The sequence below is a fragment of the Kuraishia capsulata genome, genomic scaffold (assembly GCF_000576695.1).
Source record: "Kuraishia capsulata CBS 1993 genomic scaffold, Kuraishia_capsulata_scaffold_1, whole genome shotgun sequence".
Taxonomy (NCBI): domain Eukaryota; kingdom Fungi; phylum Ascomycota; class Pichiomycetes; order Pichiales; family Pichiaceae; genus Kuraishia; species Kuraishia capsulata.
In genome coordinates, this window is record NW_019172950.1 from 1305827 (window position 1) to 1327716 (window position 21890).

The 21890-nt window shown below is 47.1% G+C and overlaps 12 protein-coding genes across 12 annotated transcripts; 8 read left to right on the forward strand and 4 right to left on the reverse strand.

Annotated features, from left to right (window-relative positions):
• Positions 1-145: 145 nt before the first annotated feature.
• Positions 146-857, forward strand: KUCA_T00000714001 (uncharacterized protein; the record flags this gene model as incomplete). The annotated part of the gene is made up of 5 exons (XM_022605279.1): positions 146-187; positions 253-421; positions 517-604; positions 657-760; positions 817-857. The coding sequence occupies 5 exons, from the start codon at positions 146-148 to the stop codon at positions 855-857; spliced, it is 444 nt and encodes a 147-aa protein (XP_022456763.1).
• Positions 858-1141: 284 nt separating this feature from the next.
• KUCA_T00000715001 (uncharacterized protein) lies at positions 1142-2086 on the forward strand (the record flags this gene model as incomplete). The annotated part of the gene is made up of 1 exon (XM_022605280.1): positions 1142-2086. One exon carries the CDS (start codon positions 1142-1144, stop codon positions 2084-2086), a length of 945 nt encoding a protein of 314 aa, XP_022456764.1.
• A 145-nt stretch (positions 2087-2231) lies between these two features.
• Positions 2232-3470, reverse strand: KUCA_T00000716001 (uncharacterized protein; the record flags this gene model as incomplete). The annotated part of the gene is made up of 1 exon (XM_022605281.1): positions 2232-3470. The coding sequence occupies one exon, from the start codon at positions 3468-3470 to the stop codon at positions 2232-2234; it is 1239 nt and encodes a 412-aa protein (XP_022456765.1).
• A 259-nt stretch (positions 3471-3729) lies between these two features.
• On the forward strand, positions 3730-5082 carry KUCA_T00000717001 (uncharacterized protein; the record flags this gene model as incomplete). Its single annotated transcript, XM_022605282.1, has 1 exon — positions 3730-5082. The coding sequence occupies one exon, from the start codon at positions 3730-3732 to the stop codon at positions 5080-5082; it is 1353 nt and encodes a 450-aa protein (XP_022456766.1).
• Positions 5083-5579: 497 nt separating this feature from the next.
• KUCA_T00000718001 (uncharacterized protein) lies at positions 5580-6917 on the forward strand (the record flags this gene model as incomplete). Its single annotated transcript, XM_022605283.1, has 1 exon — positions 5580-6917. One exon carries the CDS (start codon positions 5580-5582, stop codon positions 6915-6917), a length of 1338 nt encoding a protein of 445 aa, XP_022456767.1.
• A 642-nt stretch (positions 6918-7559) lies between these two features.
• On the forward strand, positions 7560-8723 carry KUCA_T00000719001 (uncharacterized protein; the record flags this gene model as incomplete). The annotated part of the gene is made up of 1 exon (XM_022605284.1): positions 7560-8723. One exon carries the CDS (start codon positions 7560-7562, stop codon positions 8721-8723), a length of 1164 nt encoding a protein of 387 aa, XP_022456768.1.
• A 119-nt stretch (positions 8724-8842) lies between these two features.
• Positions 8843-10927, reverse strand: KUCA_T00000720001 (uncharacterized protein; the record flags this gene model as incomplete). Its single annotated transcript, XM_022605286.1, has 1 exon — positions 8843-10927. One exon carries the CDS (start codon positions 10925-10927, stop codon positions 8843-8845), a length of 2085 nt encoding a protein of 694 aa, XP_022456769.1.
• An 802-nt stretch (positions 10928-11729) lies between these two features.
• On the forward strand, positions 11730-13766 carry KUCA_T00000721001 (uncharacterized protein; the record flags this gene model as incomplete). Its single annotated transcript, XM_022605287.1, has 1 exon — positions 11730-13766. One exon carries the CDS (start codon positions 11730-11732, stop codon positions 13764-13766), a length of 2037 nt encoding a protein of 678 aa, XP_022456770.1.
• A 404-nt stretch (positions 13767-14170) lies between these two features.
• KUCA_T00000722001 (uncharacterized protein) lies at positions 14171-17590 on the forward strand (the record flags this gene model as incomplete). The annotated part of the gene is made up of 2 exons (XM_022605288.1): positions 14171-14212; positions 14339-17590. The coding sequence occupies 2 exons, from the start codon at positions 14171-14173 to the stop codon at positions 17588-17590; spliced, it is 3294 nt and encodes a 1097-aa protein (XP_022456771.1).
• Positions 17591-17761: 171 nt separating this feature from the next.
• On the reverse strand, positions 17762-18742 carry KUCA_T00000723001 (uncharacterized protein; the record flags this gene model as incomplete). The annotated part of the gene is made up of 1 exon (XM_022605289.1): positions 17762-18742. One exon carries the CDS (start codon positions 18740-18742, stop codon positions 17762-17764), a length of 981 nt encoding a protein of 326 aa, XP_022456772.1.
• A 301-nt stretch (positions 18743-19043) lies between these two features.
• On the forward strand, positions 19044-19784 carry KUCA_T00000724001 (uncharacterized protein; the record flags this gene model as incomplete). The annotated part of the gene is made up of 1 exon (XM_022605290.1): positions 19044-19784. One exon carries the CDS (start codon positions 19044-19046, stop codon positions 19782-19784), a length of 741 nt encoding a protein of 246 aa, XP_022456773.1.
• A 160-nt stretch (positions 19785-19944) lies between these two features.
• On the reverse strand, positions 19945-21585 carry KUCA_T00000725001 (uncharacterized protein; the record flags this gene model as incomplete). Its single annotated transcript, XM_022605291.1, has 1 exon — positions 19945-21585. The coding sequence occupies one exon, from the start codon at positions 21583-21585 to the stop codon at positions 19945-19947; it is 1641 nt and encodes a 546-aa protein (XP_022456774.1).
• Between the last annotated feature and the right edge of the window lie 305 nt (positions 21586-21890).

Genomic DNA, 21890 nt, shown 5'->3' on the forward strand with positions numbered 1-21890 from the left:
GGTCATCGCGACGCGTTTTTCGTGAACCGCATATCCTTGAAAACGGCTCGTTTTAGCCGGGGTCTTTACGATTGGTGATAAACCTTAGTTCAATTACGAGATGAGCGCGGGCGTTGTCGGAATTAAGAACAGCAGACAGATTCGCATGGAGCTTCTGGATGAGCAGAGGCAGGAGATTCGCGAGGCCGTAAGTAATGGTTTGAGCTGTTGTATGATCTCTTGTGGATCAAAGACTCTGACTAACAAGACAAGTTTTCTCTGTTCGATATGGATAACGATGGATATTTGGATTATCATGAACTCAAGGTGGCTCTGAGAGCTTTGGGATTTGACATGTCTAAAAGAGAAGTTTTGGATATCATACATGAATACGACAGCGATAACAAGAGGCTTATCAACTATGACGATTTCTACAGGGTTGGTAAGTGATACAGCAATTGTTCTGTTGGAGAATATCGGGTTTTGTCCCTACTTTTAGCCACAACTTTGTTGTCTTATACTAACTCCACCCCATAGTCGGAGAGAAGATCGTGAAGAGAGATCCACTCGAGGAGATTCGCCGGGCTTTTAAGTTATTTGACGACGATAACACGGGGAAGATAAGGTGAGTTTTTTTTATCCAGCTTTTCAGTCATCATGTGCTAACCAGAGATCAGTCTCCGCAACCTGAGAAGGGTTGCCAAAGAGCTGGGAGAGAATCTCAGCGACGACGAGCTTAGAGCGATGATCGATGAGTTCGATCTGGATGAGGATGGAGAAAGTAGGTAAAAGACAGTTTTCATGGGGATGTTTTTTGCTTTTACTAACGCTATTCAGTCAACGAGGAAGAGTTCATCAACATCTGTACGGAGAACTAGATGCCAGTGGGTGGCTCCGCCACTGCCCGGAGTTCCAAAATGGCATCCACTGGACTATCTGTGTTACTATTCTAATTGCCAATGTATATTTTATTACTTCCGTTCCAATCTCCTTTTAAGCATGTAATTGGCTCCAACCTAGACTTCACCCCAGATTTCGTCGTGCGCGTCCGGGTTTTCACTTTGGGAAATACACGACGCCATTTTTTACCTCGACGACAATTTCGCACGACAAAGCCGTAACTGTTCTCTCATCCTGCAACTCCACTCCCACCGAAACAAACATGTCTTCAAAAGTTGCAAAGGCAGGTAGATATGCGGCCAACTTTGAGAGGCTCGGATACCGTGCCTCCGCATTCCAGAACATGTTTCAGAAGGGCCAGCTGCCGTTCCTGAGGGACGGGAGAGAACCTCTTCCAGAAGCAAAACAAAACCAAACCATGGAGGACTGGAAGTTCGTTGTTGGTGACAGGGTACTGCTTACGTCCGGTCCAAACAAGGGCACAGTGACAAGCATCCTCAGTTTGCAGAAGTCCAACAACTCGTACTTCTTGGAGCATGGCCAGACGAAAAAGGCCTCGATTCCGTTCCTTTTGTGGGAGCGCCAGCAGGAATCATACTTGGTTGACTATCCAGTTCCTGTGACTGCTGACTCTTTCAAGCTTGTGACTACAATAAAGGAGGAAGACGGAACCGAGAGGGATGTTGCTGCTGACGACATCGTTTACAGAGGGAAGTACTATGACTCGGACTACAACAAGATGCTGCCCTACAGATGTATAAAGAACCACGAGCATATCATCATTCCATGGCCTCGCCCAGATCCTATCACGGATGATGGTCTTTGCACGCCGCAAGAAACCGTCCTGGAGAGAACGTTTTTCCCTGATTCTCTGGTGAGCTGTGATGTCTCCAAAGAGGCCTATCTCAGTCTGAGAGATCCACTCGCAAAGAGACCATACAAGTGGGACCGCAAGGTGATAACCAAGAGCGATCTCAAGAGGCTGACTCCTCCAAAGATGCCGTTCTCGGAGACCAAGAAGGCCTTCTTCAAGGAGAGAGCCGATATCAGGGCCAAGCAGATCAAGGAAATCAGCCCAGAAGTGGAAGAGTTTATTGGAAAGAAGGTGGCTGATTACTTCAGCAAGATCCAGGATCCAGACATGCGCTACTACCTCAGCAAGATGGCTGGCGATCAGAAGAAGAAGGGGAAGAAGAGCGACAACTAGACGTGCCTCAAAGAGAGGTAATCGAGTTTTCGACCTGTATATACACCATGCCGAATTTACGGAACATCTACGAATATTATTTTCGTTGGCCGATGCTTATATCATTTCTAGTACGTAGAAAGAGCCAATCACGCTTCATGCTTCTTCACAGCTTCTCGTAATCAAGCTTACCTTCCAGCTTCTTACTCTCAACTACCTTGCGAACGGCTTTCATGAGGTCTCCCTGAACGATGTAGTCTCTCTCTTCTCTAATAGCGAAGAAACCAGCTTCGGTTATCACATTGCGGATATCTGCTCCGTTGAATCCATCTGACATCTTGACGGCGGCTTCGAAATCGATCTCGCCCTGCTTTCTTACCTTTGCCGAATGGATCTTGAAGATCTCCAGTCTTCCACTCTCGTTGGGAAGCGAGATTTCAATTTTACGATCCAATCTACCGGCACGCAACAGAGCTGGATCCAAGGTGTCTGGTCTGTTGGTGGCCATGATAACCTTGGTCTGGCCCAAGTAATCAAAACCGTCCATCTGGTTCAACAGTTCCATCAAAGTACGTTGGATCTCACGATCCGCAGAGGTACCCTCGGAGAATCTACGGCCTCCTATGGCATCCACCTCATCCATGAATATGATACAAGGCTCGTGTTCCTTGGCATAGCTGAACATCTCCCTCACCAACCTGGCAGACTCACCAATGTACTTGTCAACAATTGCAGAGGCTGGCGAGAAAATGAAATTCGCACCGATGGTGGCTGCCACTGCCTTCGCCAGAAGTGTCTTTCCGGTACCGGGAGGCCCGTACAAGAGTACACCCTTTGGTGGTTTAATTCCAACTCTCAAAAACAGTTCTGGGTTCTTCAAAGGCAACTCAATCACCTCACGAAGCTCACGGATTTGCTCTGTCAGACCACCGATTCCGCCAAACGAGATTTCACCGGGCTCAAACGTGGTCATGTTGTAAACTAGAGGATCAACCTCCCTTGGCAAGATCCTCATGATAGTCAAAGTGGTCATATCCAGCGCCACACGGACTCCCTGCTTGAGTTTCTCTCTCTTGATCGTGCTCCTGCATCCAACGATGTAACGTGGTCCCGAAGAGGCCTTTACTATGAACCGCTCATCGTCGAGCTGCTTCAGAATCTCACCAATAACCTGGCCAATGCTCTGCAATGCTTTGATATCGTCCTCCGTCTTCTGGAAATCCTTGTCCAGTCCTCGTATGCTCATCCGCAATTGTTTCAGTCTCGACTCCCATTGTCTGTGTTCGATCAGCTTGTTCTTGAACTGGGTCAGAGCCCTTTCCCGTTCCTCGTCCACTGGTTGCGCGACATCCGGCGATTCTTCGGAAGCCAATGCGGCAAGTAGGGGATCATTTTCAGAGCTCATTATGGTCTGCCAATCTCGATTTAAAGCTCAATTGAACTGGGAATTGGGGTGTTGTTCTGCATCAAATAAGAACCCACACGTAGTCCTTAGATGTTGCCACTGGCGAGGACGAGATGTTTGTCGTGTGAACCCCATATTGTTTGGGTTACCCGGTCTCCCAGGCATTTTTCAACTTTGGCACACGCCCCAATGATTTTTGGTGCCTCCAGATTAGTCACTGACGGGGACAAGAGCATAAAACCACAGTCAAGAGCTGGAGATGGAATTCCACGCGGTCATATTTTGTGGTGACGGCAGCGATCTCGCGCCGTTCTCGGCTACCCGCGAAAGTGGCATTCCGAAGGCGAGTCTGCCGATAGCCAACCGGGCGATGCTGGAGTACGTACTGGAATGGTGCGACCAGGCTCCATTCAAACAGGTAACCGTGGCCTGTAACAAGGACGATGGTTCAATCGCGAAGATTGTTGAGACCTACAAAGCCAAGCGTGACCCGGAACTGGTGCAGTCCAGTGGAATGGACTACTTCTTGTTCGAGTCTTCCAACACAGGTTCTGCTTTAACAGCGTTGAAAGACCGGCTCAATATGGACACGGTGATACTGCCGTGCGATTTTATTACTGATTTACCGCCACAGGTGCTGATAGAAGCATATCGGAGCCGAGATGATGTTGATCTGGGGATGGGTGTGCACTACAACAATACGCTTGAAAATCTCGATAAGAAGACCTTGAAGACTGGTTACACCATCTACGCAACCCAAGAGGACGGCTCGATCTGCCTGTTGGATCTGTACTCAAAGCAATCTGTGAGTGTTTCCAAGGCTTTGAAGGTGCGGACGCAGATGCTGTGGAGGTTTCCACGGGCATCTGTTTCGACTAAGCTACTTGACTCTTCGATATTTTTCTTCTCCAAAAAAGTTCCTAAGATCTTGGAGGAAGAAAAGGTGGCCGTTGCGGGAAGATCGATTACCAAGGTCAAACGTGAACTTGCAAGACGTTCATGGAAACACGGTGATCCTAAGGAGACCCTGGGGCTTTTCATCGCGCCTGATGTGTGCACGTTCGCACGGTGCAACAACCTGGCCGTTTACATGGAGGTCAATAGGTGGTTCTTGAAAGCCATGGCAAAGAACATTGCCGGGGCTGGCCACGGACATATGGCTCCAAAGGAAAAGGGAGCTGCTACTGTGGGTGCAGACTCGTTGGTTGGTGATGGTACCGAGCTTGGAGAACGTACAAGTGTCAAGCGCTCAGTCGTGGGCAAAAACTGCCGCATTGGCAAGAGGTGTCGTCTCACTGGATGCATTCTCATGGACAACGTTGTTTTGGAAGACGATGTTCAGTTGGAGAACTGCATTGTTGGTCTAGGAGCTCAATTACACTCCAAGTGTAGACTGACGAATTGCAATGTTGAAGGAAGCTATATAGTGGCCAAATCTACACAGGTCAAGGGCGAAACTTTGCTCAATATCACGCTGAGTGGACTTGTTAATGTGAACACAGATTCGTCCGATGAGTATGATTCCGAAGCGGAAGGAGACTCTGATAATTCATATGATGACGACAGATTGGAGGAGTTTGAGGATGACATTGATGATGGGTTGTTCGGTTAAGAAAGAAAAGATTAAGAAATAATAGAGAAGACAGGCTGACATGCAAAAGATTAAGACCCTATCACAGTACCGAATCCGTAGCCCGAGTAACTGTCAGGCAATGCACCCTGATCAATGGCCATCGAAAATCGGCCGGTGACTGATGCACAGTGAGATGGCTTGCCGTTGAAAAAAGCCCCCGGGTGGCTGGTGCGTGGGGATGGATGGCGGGTCGGTGAATTACCGCATTCGGCAGGATTATGCGGTTATATTGATTGATGCACGACAAATTTCCTTTTGCGGCCGCAGCGATGACCAGCCTTCCTGCTTGGTGATGCGATTTCATCAGATCAGATCAAAAACTGGGCTAAATGATTCCGGAAATATACCAGCCTTTTCTGGGAGATGATTGTTATATAAGGATGGCTTGCACGGGGCAGAGCAAAAATCCCTTGTTCTGTTTCTTCACCGTTCCACCTATCCATTTGCAATTGTCTTAGTTGCCTTATTGCTCTGCCATGAAGTGTCTTAGAATTGCACCTGTGATAGCATTTGCCTCCCGCGCTCTCGCTGCTTCCTCCTATGGACCTGGTTTTTACTGGAACTCCTCCAGCACAAGCTGCGTGATTGACTCTACAACCACTCACACCTCCACGAGCACGCTCTACTACACCTACGACGACGTGTATGCGGACCCAACCTACACCGACTCTGTTGGTATCGATGCCACCACCACCGAATACGTGACTCTAACTGAGACACTCAGCTCATGTGGCTACTCCAATGGAACTTCCTCATGCTCTACTTGGACCACCAAAGAACTTGAATACTCTTACGAGACAACTGTGAGTGGTCACGTGACTCTTATTACATCGGTTGTGCCCTTCCCAACTTCCACTGCTGACCCCACAACCACTGTCACCAATGGACAAACCGTGTACTTGACTCTCACCGACTGCGACGATCCAGACTCGTGTTCGACCTGGACGACCTCGGAAGTTGTCAGTGTGTACACTACCTCCAAGAATGGTCATTTGACCACCATCACGAGCGACGTGCCCCTGTCCACAGCCACAGCCACGGACCACCACGTCAAAGACACCACCAGCTCAGATGTTACACTAGACGTTTACGTGACTGAAACCCTGACTACGAGCTCGTGCGATCTTTTCAACTCCACTGGAACAATTTCCTCGATTGACGACCCCGTCGCGGTGACCTCAACTGTCGACCCTACTTCGTTCGTCACTGTCACCTTGACCAAGTGTGGAGCAAAGGGCAAGTGTACTACGTGGACCACAGAAAAAGCGGTTTCTGCATCTACCATCACCGGTGCTGCCAGTGAAGTCGTCTACACAAGCGTTGTGCCCAATCCCTCCAAATCTGCTGATTCTTCCATCGGCGATTCGACCGTCACGGTCACCGAGACAGAGGTTTACGGCCCATCACTGACAACCCTTACCATCAGATCCTGCAGTGACAATAAGTGTCATCTCGAGACCTCGACGAGAAGTCTCACGACCGCTACCACCACTTCGGACGGAACCGTTACTGTCTATACGACGTATTGCCCATATTCGGCCAGTACCGTTCCAGTGGTGTCTCCTGCGACCGTTTCACAAATCATTGAGGGAACTCCTAGCGTGACTTCCAAGGTGTTCACTTCCATCATCTCGGACGTACCAGTGGTGCTGACTACCTACTCCACAGTTTCGTCTTCCATCAGTACTGTGTTCACGTCGGCCCACAACTCCACCACAGTTCCTGCACTACAGACCGCTGAGAACGCAGCCGGTGCCCTGAGACTCACTTCCGGGGTCTTTGGATTGATTTTCGGCCTGGTGCTCGTGATATAGCCGAGTGACCAGATCTAGTCGGACCTCTTTATGTAAACTATCATGTATCATACTACGATTTTAATTTAGCTTAATGGACAACTTTTCACAAAATGCTAGTAGCAAGCCATCGAGCCAACAGGTTCATCGAATTCTGCAAATGTATCAAAAACGCAGTTACCAGCCTATGCTTGAGGAACCAATCGTAATAACGTGGAAACCTCTGCAATAACCCAGTGTGAGGTCGTGTTTGAATCGTTCATCTCGCTCTCCTTTCCCCTCCAATCGTCCATTGAAACGCACGGTGCAGTGAATGGAGAGCTGTCGTATCGAGGAGAGGAGAAGAGAAAGTGAAAAACTCCAGGTGGAAGCGTGAAAAAAAAAATCCTCCTCCCCAACGGTTGGGCGTGTGGAAACCAGTTGTGGGGTAGTGTACTCCCATGTCGTATCATGCACAGGGCTTCCCAATCAAGGTATCCTGCTTTATTTAGCCTGCTCCGCTACTGGTCACGGAGACTGCTCTGGAGCATTACATCCACGGAACCAGCCTCTTTTTTTCAGCCAACTGGGATCGAACTAATACTCTGTTTGCAGAGTCTCTCATCTCATTGTCTGATACTTTCAACCACTGCTCTCACCATCATCAAGTCTGTATAGTAGGCCATGGGGCTCCCGCTAGACTCAGAAGACAGGCACTCTGGCCACTCCAAAAACAAACGGGTCAGGATTTCCGAGAACGGGGCATATGTTTATCCCACTTCTGATACCCAGACACCACCAACTCCACGATCGGCAATGCATTTGACCGCCTCATCAGAACATCACGAAGATCTGGAACAGATAAACGACATGCTGTTGGATCCGCCTCCATGGACTCTTCAAAACCACCACAACGAGCTGTTCTCTCGTCTTGGTATTCCTATATTTACCAGCGATGGTGCCCAGGGGTTTGTACGGAGAAACGGAGCAGGCACCACTGGGCTTCTAAGAGGAGGGGCAGGTCGCCCTTTGAGATACACTCCTACCGTGAGGAGTGATACTTTGAGGCATTCACCATCAGGAGCTCTGCGAAGACGAAACTCGATTTACCGCAGGCATAATGCGGCGCGATTGACCGATTTAGACGATTCTTCAGGTCAACAACGGGTTAATTTGGCTGAGATATGGTCTGGTACAGCTTCGGCTGCGGCCATGGAGAACGACAGCAACCAGCAGCAGAATGGCGATGATCATGGCAGTGACGCCTCGATTGCTGGAAACGACGGTGATTCTGGAATTTCCCCTATTGCCGAAGCGGTATCACCTCCACAAGTTCGCGATCTCTCCACTACTCTGCCGAGAGACATCCTCGAGTCAATGCTATATCCCGATTGGATGCGGCCGCAGTTGCGGCGCCGATACGAGACGTTCGATGCCGCGCCAGTGCCTCCATCAATACGGCTTCCTCTCAGCCCGGAGTCGATGGGAAGAAGATATGTGCAGGCCCCGGACGAGTACTCTGCGGGTGAGACGAGCGACGACGGCAGCGACATTCTTACCGACTCTGACCCGATGCTGGACCCTTTCACGTTGAACAGAACCGGAGTCAGGTCTGGATCATCTGGAGCGGCCTCCAACATGTTTTTCTCGCAGGACGATGACTGGGATATCAAGGAGACGAGAGCGAGGTTTAGTCTCATGCAGAGGGGCCATCTTTACGAAATCAACTATCTGAATGACACTCTCAGGACTGATCCTGTGTTTATGCAGAAGGTGCTGGAGCAGTCTATCAAAAGATTTGGCCAGCCAATGGCAAGCGGTACGGTGCCGGAAGATCGCAAGTGCTGATATGGGTTATGATATGAAATTTTTATGCTGGGAGTTTTTGGGTAGTAATTATTGTGAGTCTGGAACCGTTTTCATCATTATTTGATTTATTTTTCACTATGTTTGTTGAGTGAGCGTGCTCAATTCGTAGGCTGTTGGTCCAGATACCACTTGCAGTTGGGCCTGAAGTCACAATACGAGCAATAGATCTTGGTCTCGTTCTTCGAAACTGGCTTTGGCGGTCTCAGTCCCAACCAGTATTGCATTGAAGAGACGGTGGTTTTGTTCAAAGCGTTTTCGTCGTAGTCAAACTTTAGTTGGACAAATGGTGAGCCATTGGCAACATACTCAACAGCACATCTTTCGCTAAGAAGAGGCTGAAGAAGCGAGTACAATTGGGCCATTCTGGCAGCAAGAGTCCGTAGTGTCAGTGGTCTCTTCCATTCGGTGAACAAGCCTGAATCCACCCTCTCCAGAATGAGACTATCCAGTTGAGACGTGGTCTGGTTATTGTAGTTTTGAACCATCATCGATAGTCCAGAAAGACTGTAGCCAACACTTTGATCACCACCATGAGCATCGTAAGGCATAAACCCCAAACTTTGCCCTTTCTGAAGTCTCAAAAGGTCCTGCTCTAGATATTGATTGTTCAGCGAGAGAACCAGAGCCAGCTCCGGTCTGATGGGCTGGTCCACGTCAAAACCTCGTTTTTTGGCATTTGCCAACATCATGAGATATCCAAACTCTCCAGGATTGGTCTCCTGTTCCTGTGGGGCATATCTGTTGGATGCGAATTCTCCAGACAGCAGTCCTAAGAACTTTCTGTAGTACATCACCTGGTATTTGGAAGATCGTCTGACCCTATCCTGCCTCGGCAAATTTTTCCAACGCCGTGTTTTAATATCTTTCACCACGATTCTTAGCCTTGGTCTTGCAAGATTTGAGTTGTTCCATCCGTCTTCAGCCGTAGTTGACTGGACAGCCGCAATGAACCTGTTCATGTCAAATGCACCTCTATCGTTCTGGACAGGTTTATCGTCTATATCTCGCAGTAGCTTTCTTGTTAAAGTTTTCTGATACTCAGATATTCCATTTGTTAAAGCGCTCTCCAAAACCAGATGGTCTATTATTCCGCTCACAAGAATATCTTTATCAAACTCCGACTCATCTGAAGCATATGGAACATCCTTGAATCCCAAAAACGCCAATGTCGATGGGCGGATCATTCCATGAACTAAAATTTCTCTTGACTCGCCGTATTTGAGAAGACTGCATAGTCTTGAAATGTTCTTATTCCACTCAAATGCCCTTTTTTCAAATTCGTTCAGACGGTCCTTGGATAAGTATTTCAGCAACAGGTTCTTGCTCTCGAGGTATTTTTCCTGTAAAGCAGCATCATCATTTTCTATGTGCTCCAGTTTTTCTGGAAGCTTAATCAATGGAACATCGGTTGTGTCATCCAGCTTCAAATTTAAGCGTCTGACACCATCCTTATCTGTGGTGACTGTGGTAGCTTTGTCTTCTTCACCGAGCTCCAAATCATGAACACTCACGGTATGCGAAGTCAATTCCAGTTTTTCGTGTTCTTCTGATCCCCTCTTCATCGCCTCCGTCGGCCTTTCTTCCTTTCCAATCACGAAATCGCGGTAAAACTCCTTCAGCTCGCACCACCTCTCCGTAAGCAACGAAGTGACCGAGAGTCGGTTCTCCTGAACATATGGCCCACTGGGTCTTCTTATCGAGTTGTACACATTTATGGGAGTATCCAGTCCATCCGGGAAATTTTCGTAGGGTAGCAAATTCGACTGGTCGGTGGGGAGGTACTTTGAACTTATGGCAGGTGCTAGAGCAGGCTGACTCTCTTGAACTGGGACTGTCTTGCTCGGAGTAACCTGCAACAACTCTGTCTGAAAGGCAAAATTTTCGTTGAACGGCTTAACAATCACCTTCTCTTGGTCTACGCTTTCAACTGGAACGTTTTGACTGTTTGTTGCGGGTTCATTTTCGGTGTACCTTGATACGGGACGCGGTATCCTCATCCGCAGCGTCTTCGTGTTAGCCTTGCACGCTTCTCCCGAAATGGCACGACTCAACGGTCGTAATCCAGATACCTGATATATATATCTCTTCATCATCATATTTTCCAAAGCACCATTTTGAGTCTGTTGTCTGAAGGCTAGTCCTGGGGGCGTTGAAGTGGTCGGCTCGTACGTGAAAACTCGCATGCTACCGCGTGCGATGCGATGGATCTCATGGGGCTCACACTACCCTGTTGCTTAGCCTTAGCGCTTACAAAACAGGTCAAACCCTGATTTTCTAGAGCCAATATATTGAGTTTTGAAGCTTGGATTCAGACAACGTGGAATCTTGTTAAAATAAATCAAATTGAAAATTGGTTTTCAAGGTTAAAAGTACAGCCGCTGGAAAGTTCGTAAGACAATTGCGCAATTCTACGCGCCCGAAAGCCGCACGAAAGCCGTTGCAGTTTTGCTGCGGCTGATTAAATAATTTGAAAACGAATGACCACAAGAGTGACCGTTTTAGTGACAACATGGTCATGCAATATGTAGGTCGTTACTATGTGAGCAAAATTTTCTCGTCATCTTTCCACCTGTAGGTAATATGCAAGATCTGATTTTAGCGTGCGGCTCATGCACCCCAGAGATTAAGCTAATTGAAAGTGCTCATTTTTTCGCTGGAACGTTACAAATCTCGTTGAAAGGGAGATATAAACCCTGCATAAAAGGTCATCGACGACGCAACAGCTTGCAATGGCATTATGCAATGCCAACAGAATACGATCCTCCGGTTTCACTATAAATACAAGTGGTACCCCTTAATATATAAGTATAGTTTTTTGAAAAAAAACTCAGTCGGCCCCTCCCCATCCCCCAAGTCTTCTTGGTCGATTACGGGATCTGCTCACTCTCTGCGGTCAATGTTCGTCACACGTTATGTAGTTCACGTGAGGTTTCCGTTTACTGACTTCGTAAAAGCTTTTGACCGTTTCCGGGATTTTTTCCGAAAATGTCTTGCTACAGCAATTCTTACCAATTGCATGATTTCCTTTCTATGAAAAGAGACCCTTCCATTCCTTTTGGATTTGAGGCGCATTGGCCATTTCCCAAAAGTTTCGAAGAAATTTGTTCCCTCGAGAAAAACTCTCTATCAGCGCTTTCTGGGGGTGCTTCTAAATTAGATGTTTGTGATTCTTCCGAAATTTTTGACGAGGAATTGGCTGCAAATTATTTCCAGGACCAGGACGGAAACTTTGCCCTTTTTCCTGAAGAAGTTGAGGACGAGGAGATGGAAGGAGGCAGCTTGATTGGGTACGACGTAGCAGTGAGTTCAGACGATGATGTAGCTGATAGCGAAGATGAAGATGAAGACAAAAATACTAGCCTAGATCAAACTTATGATCTTGGAAGTTCGATGGATGTTCAGAGTAATCCAAATGAAGATAAAGTTCTCGGTAACCAGAATGAGAAGCAGAGGGAGCTGATCGATCAGCAGCCTGAATTCCAAAAACCACACGAATCTGATTTTGATCCCCAGAATTTTCTAAACGTTACTGGAACTGCTGAGCCAGCTGGTATTCAAAATTCCAATTTCGATACCGAAGTTCAGACTCAGCTCGAATCCCACTCCGAGACTCCATTTGAAGATGATTCTTTGGAGGTATTCGTCACCGTTATGAAAAGTATGGACCCACGAATGTGCACTGATGAAGAATTAGAGGAGTTCTGCATGGACTACAATAACGGCAGTATTCCGTTGTCTCCAATACCTGAAGACTTAACAGAAGACAGTCATAATGAGCAGTTCACCATTTTCGAAGATAATCCCAATTCATGGCTAGTGCTTCCAAATGGAGAAAGTGCGGAAGGTATTTCCCCAAAATCCGTCATGAAGGAACACTATGTCGATTCTACGTTGAACCCAGATCTTAAAACTCTTTCAGACTTGAACAGAGCGGTCAGAAAGAATAGCTCTTTACGTCATGAGTGCTATAATAGCCATAACCTCAGCCTTTTTGTCGAAGAGAGCGAAGACGAAGCAGCACAAGCTTCAGATAAAAATCAGCCAAGCATTCTCAAGCACGACCCTGGTCTAGAACAGATTGTAGATAATCATGATCCGAAGGTTATGTTTCAGAATGCTAAAGAGCCGGTTACTTTTTCCAGCGGTCAGAATACATTTCTCACAATTAGTCGTTCTGGTTCTCCCAAGATCATCCATAAGCCCAGCCAAACTTTTCCCGCAGTCCCCACAGGAGAGGCTGCTGGTGCACAGGAGTTCGCCATCGAGCCTGTCTTTGATGAGGCAAATATCTGCCCTCATGACCCTTATTGCCGGCTTTCTAGGGATCATACAGGTGCTCATTCCTATTCTGAAACCTCTCTTGTCGCTGCAGACACCAAGGGGAAAGATCTTCAGTTCATCTCGCAGTTTGACTCCACGGGGAAAAAACCTTACCCTTACGTCAAGATGAGCGATCTTAGAATACCAAACAATGTCACTATTGTTGACTTTGAAAATTCAGATGAAAGCTTCTGGAAGTACGAAAGAGGCGAAATGGGATATCTTGCTGCAACGGCTTACAGTCCAAGGGTTTTTCGTTGTCTGAGGAAGGCCTATGACGAAAAATTAGCTGCTGGCGGTACCAAAAGTCTCCAAGTCAGAATTAGAAGGCAAGGGCTCTGTCCATATTGCCAGCCTTCAGAGGCAGACTGGGATGACGACCTAAATGGTCTATTCCATGACATGAACAATTCAGACTATCTTCACCACATAACCAAGCAGCACGGGATATTCACTACTGGAGACTTGATGAAAAGTCCAGCTGATTTTGGCTGGGGCAAAGAAGTCAAGTTTAACAGAAGATGCGAAGCTAAGATCTCGTTCACCGACTGTGTCGTCTGTCCTTATGCCAATTGCGGGCAATGCATTAAGGTTCAGCCGTACCGACCTAGTGAGCCTAATGCCAATAGATTGCTTGGTTACATGAGACATTGCCTAGAGTACCATAATCTCAAGAAGAACAAAGGAAAAAAAGATTCCTGATAGAAATCTCAGCCAAAAAAAATCAAGGAATTGATTGTTTGGACATTTCTTCAAAATACATGAAAACTGAAAAAGTTTCCAATTTGTTCCCAAAATATTTCATGCGCTGCTTTCACTATTTTTCAATTTTTTTTGACTAACCTCATAGACTATATTTTAGTGTACACTAAACAGTAAGAAACAGAAAAATTCAATAAACAATGCCAGTAATTCAACAAGTAATGAGTATACTACTAAATGATTGAAAGACAGCCAAAGCCTACACCCCAGAGTTTGGTGCGGCTCAGATTTGTGGCTCTGCCATTCTCTCCCGTGCACTCTCTTCCACCTCCGTCCACTTCTTCTCAAAGACAAGACAATTTAACCTGTTCAGTCCTTCACTGCAAAAGACATATTTTTCAAAGATGAGTGCGGCTGCTGATAAAAAGCCACTTGTTCTTGAAAACGTAAGTGATACTTTATGAGTAAAAGTTCATGGAAATGCAGGCTTGGTTGGCCGATATTATATCACCGATAGCCCAAAATTTTTCATCTTGATCCCCATGGAAGCATACTAACCCTGATCCCTACAGACTTCTCGTAGAGATGCTCTTATTGAGATTGAAAAGAAGTACCAGAAGGTCTGGAAGGATGAGAAGGTATTTGAGGTCAACGCCCCAACCTTCGATGAAGCCAAGTTCGGAGAGCCCTCCGAAGATTTGGAGGCAAAGTTCCCCAAGTACTTCAGCAGCATGGCTTATCCATACATGAACGGTGTTCTGCATGCAGGTCACTGTTTTACTCTTTCCAAGGTTGAGTTTGCTGTTGGATTTGAGCGTATGAGAGGAAAGCGTGCTCTTTTTCCACTGGGATTCCACTGTACTGGTATGCCTATCAGTGCATCTGCTGATAAGCTTGCCAGAGAGGTCGAACAATTTGGTGCTGATTTCTCCGGAGCTCCAGCTGCTGATTTGGAAGAGGCTCCCAAGAAGGAAGAGCCAAAGGCCGCTCGTGAGGACGTTTCAAAGTTCACTGCTAAGAAGTCCAAGGCTGTTGCCAAGCAAGGCCGTGGAAAGTACCAGTTCGAGATAATGCAACAACTGGGAATTCCGACGGAGGAAATTTCTAAGTTTGCTGACCCATACCATTGGCTCACGTTCTTTCCCCCAGTTACTGAGCATGACGTGACCTCGTTTGGTGCCCGTGTCGATTGGCGTCGTTCCATGATTACCACTGACATGAACGCTTACTACGATGCCTTCGTCAGATGGCAAATGAACCGCCTCAAGGACTTGGGAAAGATCAAGTTTGGAGAGAGATACACCGTGTACTCTATCAAGGATGGACAACCATGTATGGACCACGATAGACAGACTGGTGAGGCCGTTACTCCACAGGAGTACACTGGAATCAAGATCCAGATCACCGAGTTTGCCGCAAATGCGCAGGAGACCATTTCCAAGGCTGGTGTTTCTACTGATGGAAAGAAGTTCTTTCTGGTTGCTGCCACTTTGAGACCTGAAACCATGTATGGCCAGACCTGTTGTTTCGTCTCTCCAAAGATTAAATACGGTATCTTTGATGCTGGAAACGGCAACTACTACATTTGCACCGAGCGCTCGTTCAAGAACATGTGCTACCAGAAGCTGACACCAAAGCGTGGTGACTTCTCCTCCGTTCTTGATATCCAGGGTTCTGACTTGATCGGATCCAAGATCCACGCTCCTTTGTCCAAGTACCCTGAGCTGAGAGTCTTGCCCATGGAGACTGTTTTGGCCTCTAAGGGTACCGGTGTTGTCACATGTGTTCCATCCGACTCCCCAGATGATTTCATCACCATGAAGGATCTTTACAACAAGCCTGAGTACTACGGCATTGAGAAGGAGTGGGCCGACGTTGAGGCTGTGGCCATCGTCAAGACCGAGAAGTACGGTGAAAAGTGTGCAGAGTTTTTGGTCAACGAACTGAAGATAAACTCTCCAAAGGACTCCGTACAACTTGCTAAGGCCAAGGAGTTGGCTTACAAGGAAGGTTACTACAACGGTGTTATGTTGCTTGGGAAATACGCTGGTGAGAAGGTTGAGGCTGCTAAGCCAAAGGTCAAGGCCGATCTTGTTGCATCTGGTGATGCCTTCGTTTATAACGAGCCTGAATCCCTGGTTGTTTCCCGTTCTGGTGACGAGTGTATCGTTTCTCTGGAAGACCAGTGGTACTTGGACTACGGCGAAGAGCACTGGAAGGCCCAAGCCATCGATGCTCTTCACAGCATGAACACTTTCAGTTCTGAGAGTGAGAATGCTTTTGAAGGTGTCTTGGACTGGCTGAGAAACTGGGCCGTTTCCAGATCGTATGGTCTCGGAACCAGGATCCCATGGGATCCAAAGTGGTTGGTCGAGTCTCTTTCGGACTCCACTGTCTACCAGTCTTTCTACACAATCAACCACTTGCTCCACACCGACTACTATGGTAAGGACATTGGTCCTTTGGGAATCACTCCCGAGGAGATGACCGATGAAGTGTTTGACTACGTCTTCTGCCGTCGCGATGACATTGAGTCATCCATCCCAGTCGAGAAATTGAACATCATGCGCAGAGAATTTGAGTACTTCTACCCATTGGATGCTTCTGTCTCCGGTAAGGACTTGATTCCAAACCATTTGACTTTCTTCATCTATGTCAATGTTGCTCTGTTCCCAAAGAAATTCTGGCCAAGAGGTATCCGTACCAACGGTCACTTGTTGCTGAACAACGCAAAGATGTCCAAGTCCACTGGTAACTTCCTCACTTTGGAACAGATCGTCGAGAAGTTTGGTGCTGATGCTTCGCGTATTGCCCTTGCTGATGCTGGTGACACCATTGAGGATGCCAACTTTGACGAGAGTAATGCCAACGCCGCCATCTTGAGATTGTATAACCTGAAGGAATGGTCCGAGGAGGTGGTCAAATCCACCAGCTTGCGTACCGGTGCGTACGACCCATTTTTCGACAAGGCATTTGAGAACGAGATGAACTCATTGATAGAAGAGACCTACAAGCAGTACGAGTTGACCAACTACAAGAATGCTTTGAAGTCGGGTCTGTTCGACTACCAGTACGCCCGTGACTTCTACCGTGAATCTACTTCCACCATCGGAATGCACAAGGACCTTGTTCTGCGTTACATCGAGACCCAAGTCCTTCTGCTTGCTCCAGTTGCCCCACATTTTGCCGAGTACATCTACCGTGACGTTTTGGGCAAGGAAGGCTCTATCCAGACTGCAAAGTTCCCTACGGTGAGCGAACCAGTCTCCAAGAGCAGACTCGATGCCCTGGAGTATGTCCGTAACATGTCGAGAGCGATCAGAGAGGCCGAAGGTGCTGCTTTGAAGAAGAAGAAGGGCAAGAACGCCGACGTGGATCCTTCCAAGCCAGCAGTCTTGACTCTGTACGTTGCGACAAAGTTCCCAGACTGGCAAGATCAGTACATCGAGCTTGTTCGTGAGGCCTTCGCCAAGCAGAGTCTCAACGACAATGCCTTTTTCAAGGAGAAGACCGGTAAGGATATGAAGCGTGCCATGCCTTTCATATCTGAGTTGAAGAAGCGTTTGGCTGTGGAATCAGCAGAGAAGGTGTTCAACAGAGAGCTTTCGTTTGACGAGGCCGGCACGGTCAAGGCCGTTTTGGAGGTCTTGAAGAAGGCTGCTGTTGCTGTCGACGTGAAGGAGATCAGAGCTGTTTCGTTTGAGAGCGGTTCCAAGGTCGGTACGGACATCGTTACTGGAGAAAAGGTTGAGATAACCGTTACTGGTAAGACCATAGATTCGGCTGTCCCAGGTGAGCCTGGCATCACCGTTTTCAACTTATAAATAGTCAAATCGTGAGAGCGGTGAGTTTCTTCTTTTATACAATAACTTAAATTTGTCCTCTTTAGAGCGTTCGAAACGTAGATCTCCAATGGGAGCAAGTAAAATAGAGAGAGAGGCACAAGATGAAAGGTTGATTAGCGACTGTGATATTAGCGATTATTTTTCACGGCATCATATTGAGTATCCTCGTCTGGCAAGCTCTGCAGTGGCCCAGGCCCAAGTTGCGTCGGCACAGGCCATACTAGAAGCAACAGTGCTTGGGGACTTTTCAATGCCATAGGTAGCGAAGTATTTGCCATTGTCTTTCTCCGCAGTGATATCGGGACTCAAAGAACATTTGATTGTGGAAAAGCTCCCGGTCTCGTTGGTGACTCCAAAAACGTAACCAAAGAACTGGAAGAAGAACCAAAAGAAGACTCCCAGTATAGGCAATCTGGTGAGATGGCTAAAGAGGTTGGTATTCATGACGAAGCCTGGGTGAACTGCGAGAGACAGCACCGAGGGATTTCTAACAGAAAGACACTTGATCATGTGGATTCCCGCAGTCTTGCTCATCCCGTAGCGAAACCACGTGAAAAGCATGTTAGGGCGATAATTGAACTCCGAGTCCATTGGAACAGCCAGTGGCATCAGCGAATGTCCAACAGAAGAAAGATATATTATACGTGGATCAACCTGAGTCTCCATCAATGGAATCATCTTTTGTGTTAGGAGAAAATGCGACACAAAGTTGGTTTGCATCTGGATCTCGAATCCATCATCGGTCATCTCAAACGGAACAGCCATGATTCCAGCATTGTTGATCAACAGATGCAGGCACTTCTCTCGCGCTTTGAATTCTTTGGCTGCTCTATCGACAGACTTAAGACTCAGCAGGTCCAATTCCAAATATTTGAGTTCGCCTAGCCACCTTGTCTTCAACACTCTTTCCGAGAGCTTAGACCGTCTCTTCACGGCCTCCTGGCTGATCTGTTCTATGGCAGCACTCACTCGCGAGCGGCTTCTTCCCGCGATGTATATCACATAGCCATGTAGATATAGATGTAACACGGTGAACCACCCAATTCCACTATTTCCACCAGTGATCACACACACTCTCCTTATCTGTTTTGGGTTTAGATAAGGCAACGAATCTGGGTCGAACTTGCGCATTATGGGGGGCAATAAGGCCGATGTATAGGCAATAAGCTCTGATGACTTTTTCCCACAAAGGTTGCCAGATATAGAACACACAAATGCGTATTAAAATATGTTTGCCACGAATTTCAATGACTAGCCAGCATATCAGTTTCAGTAGATCCAGTAACGTTTCATCGTGCGGTCTGAATTCCAAAATGAGTGGAACACTACACAGTGTGGATTAACCAAAAGCTCATAACAAAAAATAAAGGCCCTGACTTTTCTGAAGGTTTGAGATGGTTAGAGCTTCTGCTGAAAGAAACACCAAAAAGCCATGTCGCGCTTTGAAATTTACTCGCCTGAAGGTTTGAGAGTAGATGGAAGGAGATGGAATGAAATCCGCAGGTTTGAGTGCAGGATAAACTCGCATCCTACTTCTTCGGATGGATCATCATATGTTGAGCAGGGCAATACCAAAGTTCTTTGTCTAGTTCAAGGACCAATGGAACCTGCATTGCGTTCGCAATCATCCACAGCTCAAGGTTCGCTGATAGTTAACGTCTCGGTGACACCGTTTGCCACAGTGGAGAGAAACAAAAGGCCCAGAAACGACCGCCGTATTCAAGAGCTATCTGCTACTCTGACCAGAACGTTTAATAAGGCTATAGTGCTGAAAAACTATCCCAGAAGTTTGATACAGGTGAATTTGCAGGTACTAGCACTGGATGGTGGACTTCTGGCGGCTTGCACGAATGCTACAACGCTGGCTCTTATGGACGCCGGTATCAGCATGTATGACTATATCTCTAGTGTGACTGCTGGAATATTCGATGGCCAGACCCCATTGTTGGATCTGAATACTATAGAAGAGAACGAGCTGGGATTTCTCACGGTTGGTGTAATTGGTGAGAGCGAGAAGCTAGCCTTATTGCTAATGGAGGACAGGGTTGGCATGGATTCTTTGGAGAAAGTGCTAGCTATAGCTATAGCTGGCAGTCATAGAATACGGGAGTTGATGGATATACAGGTCCGAAACTATGGAAAACATAAAGTCGCAAAGCTGGCGAATCAGTGAATGAGAGCAAGAAGAGAGAAGTAAGAGAATTTTTCATAATGTACATTAACGATTCAGACACCCTTAGAGACTAGCCTGGCTCCTGAGGTTATACGTGATATCAAGAAATAGAAGTTAATCACATAATATACATCGCTCAAAATATTTGATCTTCATGGCCTCACGCTTTGTCCTTGAACAGCTTTGTCTTCCAACTCTTGAAGGTATACTTGATACCATCTGCTCCCGCACCAATGTTATCACTCAACAACTCCCCAACACCTCTGTTGTACTTGATAGGATCATTTTTGGCAGAACTGGTGAATGCAGCAGCTTCTTGTCCCAATGTCTTGGTACTTACAACGCTTTGCTTCTGTGACACAAATTCCAACCATGACTTAAGACCAGTATCAAGAGCTGCCTGCTTTTTGCGGTCCTCTAGTAAGTTGTTGATACGTTGCTCAGGAGTTTCAGTGGTACTCTCAAGCTTGTCATAGCGATAAGCGTAGGTGATGTTACCTAGGTTCTGGGCGCGGACTCCTTCGGATGGAATTCGAGTGGGTACCTTCTTCTTCACAACACTCGAAGCCGTGGTTGGAACAGAAGTCTTCGAAAGTTCCGCATTGTCATCAATCCTGGTATCTTCAGAATCTTGAGACTCTGCTATACTCAAATCTCTTAGCTGGTCATTCAAAGCTTCCTTCTTGCCTTTCCTTTCAAGATACGAAGGTTTGACCGTAATCATCGAGTTCCCACTAAGAAACTTATTCCTGTACTTATCATCCAAAGCAATCGTCGCGTTGTCTGCCCTCTCGTCAAAGTCGTCGTCGTCTTCGTCCGTATCGTAGCTGGTATCATGCTTATCCTCCTCGTTTTCGGGAATGTCTGGATTCAAAGGTGTTTGTCTTGGCTTCCCTATCCTAAGTGGCTCAGGGGGAGTAACATCAGCTGTAGTGTCATATTTATCAGAGGAATCAGCTGCATTCGAGCTGTCGTAGGAGCGTACGGACTTTCCAAATGAAAAAGAGTCGCTTTCGGCATCGTCGCTATAGTGAAGATCCCGACTTTCGTCCACAGACTGGTCATAGGCTTTGCTGCTGGTCTCAACCTTGTTACCGGTAAGCTGGGATACGGCAACACTAGCCGTGGAGAGTGACCCGGAAGAATTGAGGGAAGAGTTTCGGTTCAAGCTCAAGTCGGCTTCAGAAAGGTGAGAGTTATTTACCGAAATATAGCTGTTTCCATCATGATTGCTGGAGCTATCATGTGTCACGGGTTCAAGGTGACTTGATTCTTCAATCTGGAAGCTGTTATCGTCTGTTGGACTTTGTTGAGTCGTTTCAGAATCAACTGGCTCAGGAACTGGGGTACTCAACAGGGTCGATTCAGACTCCATGTAAAACGCCTTCCGCTGAGATTCCAGAAGCGTGTCTTCTGATATGCCATCAGGATCATTGCTTTCGGAGACCTTTTGAGCGACAGCACCATCGACAGCACCATCATGTAGACCAACTGAGGCAAAGTCAACCTTGGGAGTAGCTGAGATAGACGGCAGACCAGAAAGAGGAACTTCCGCTTCTTTGCTCAAACCAACCGTGTGTTCTTGTTCAGTGGGGTCTTCAATAGAGCTGTGGACATCGGCAATGTCGCTAGCAATCTCTGCACTTGTCAATTCGGTCTCCTGGTGAGATTTGGAGCTGGCCGCAGCAACAGAACGCGGGCTGGCCAGATGCCCCTCAACCATACTTTCCTCAGATTCGCTTTCATCTGAATCCCAGCCACCTCCATAGCGAGGACGTTGAGTTCGTTCTTCAGTAGGCATATTGCAAGTTTAAAGCGAATGTTTTGCGTACTGAGCTTGTTGAAGTGTTTGGTTGAGAGAACGGTCTAGTCACTGGGAATAACAAGAGATCGCGGTTCGTGGCTGGTGCAGTCGTGCTCAGCCTACTCAGCCACCATCGAGAGTGTTCTAGCCAGATGGTGCGGCTCAAGAAATTGAATATGAGCTAACCAGTTGGGAGTAATTCAGGTACGTATATTACCAAATTTATGCCAGTCGCAGGTACATCTTCATCCTAGTTATTATCCAATATCACCAGTCCATGCTACTTTTCATCACCTCCTCCA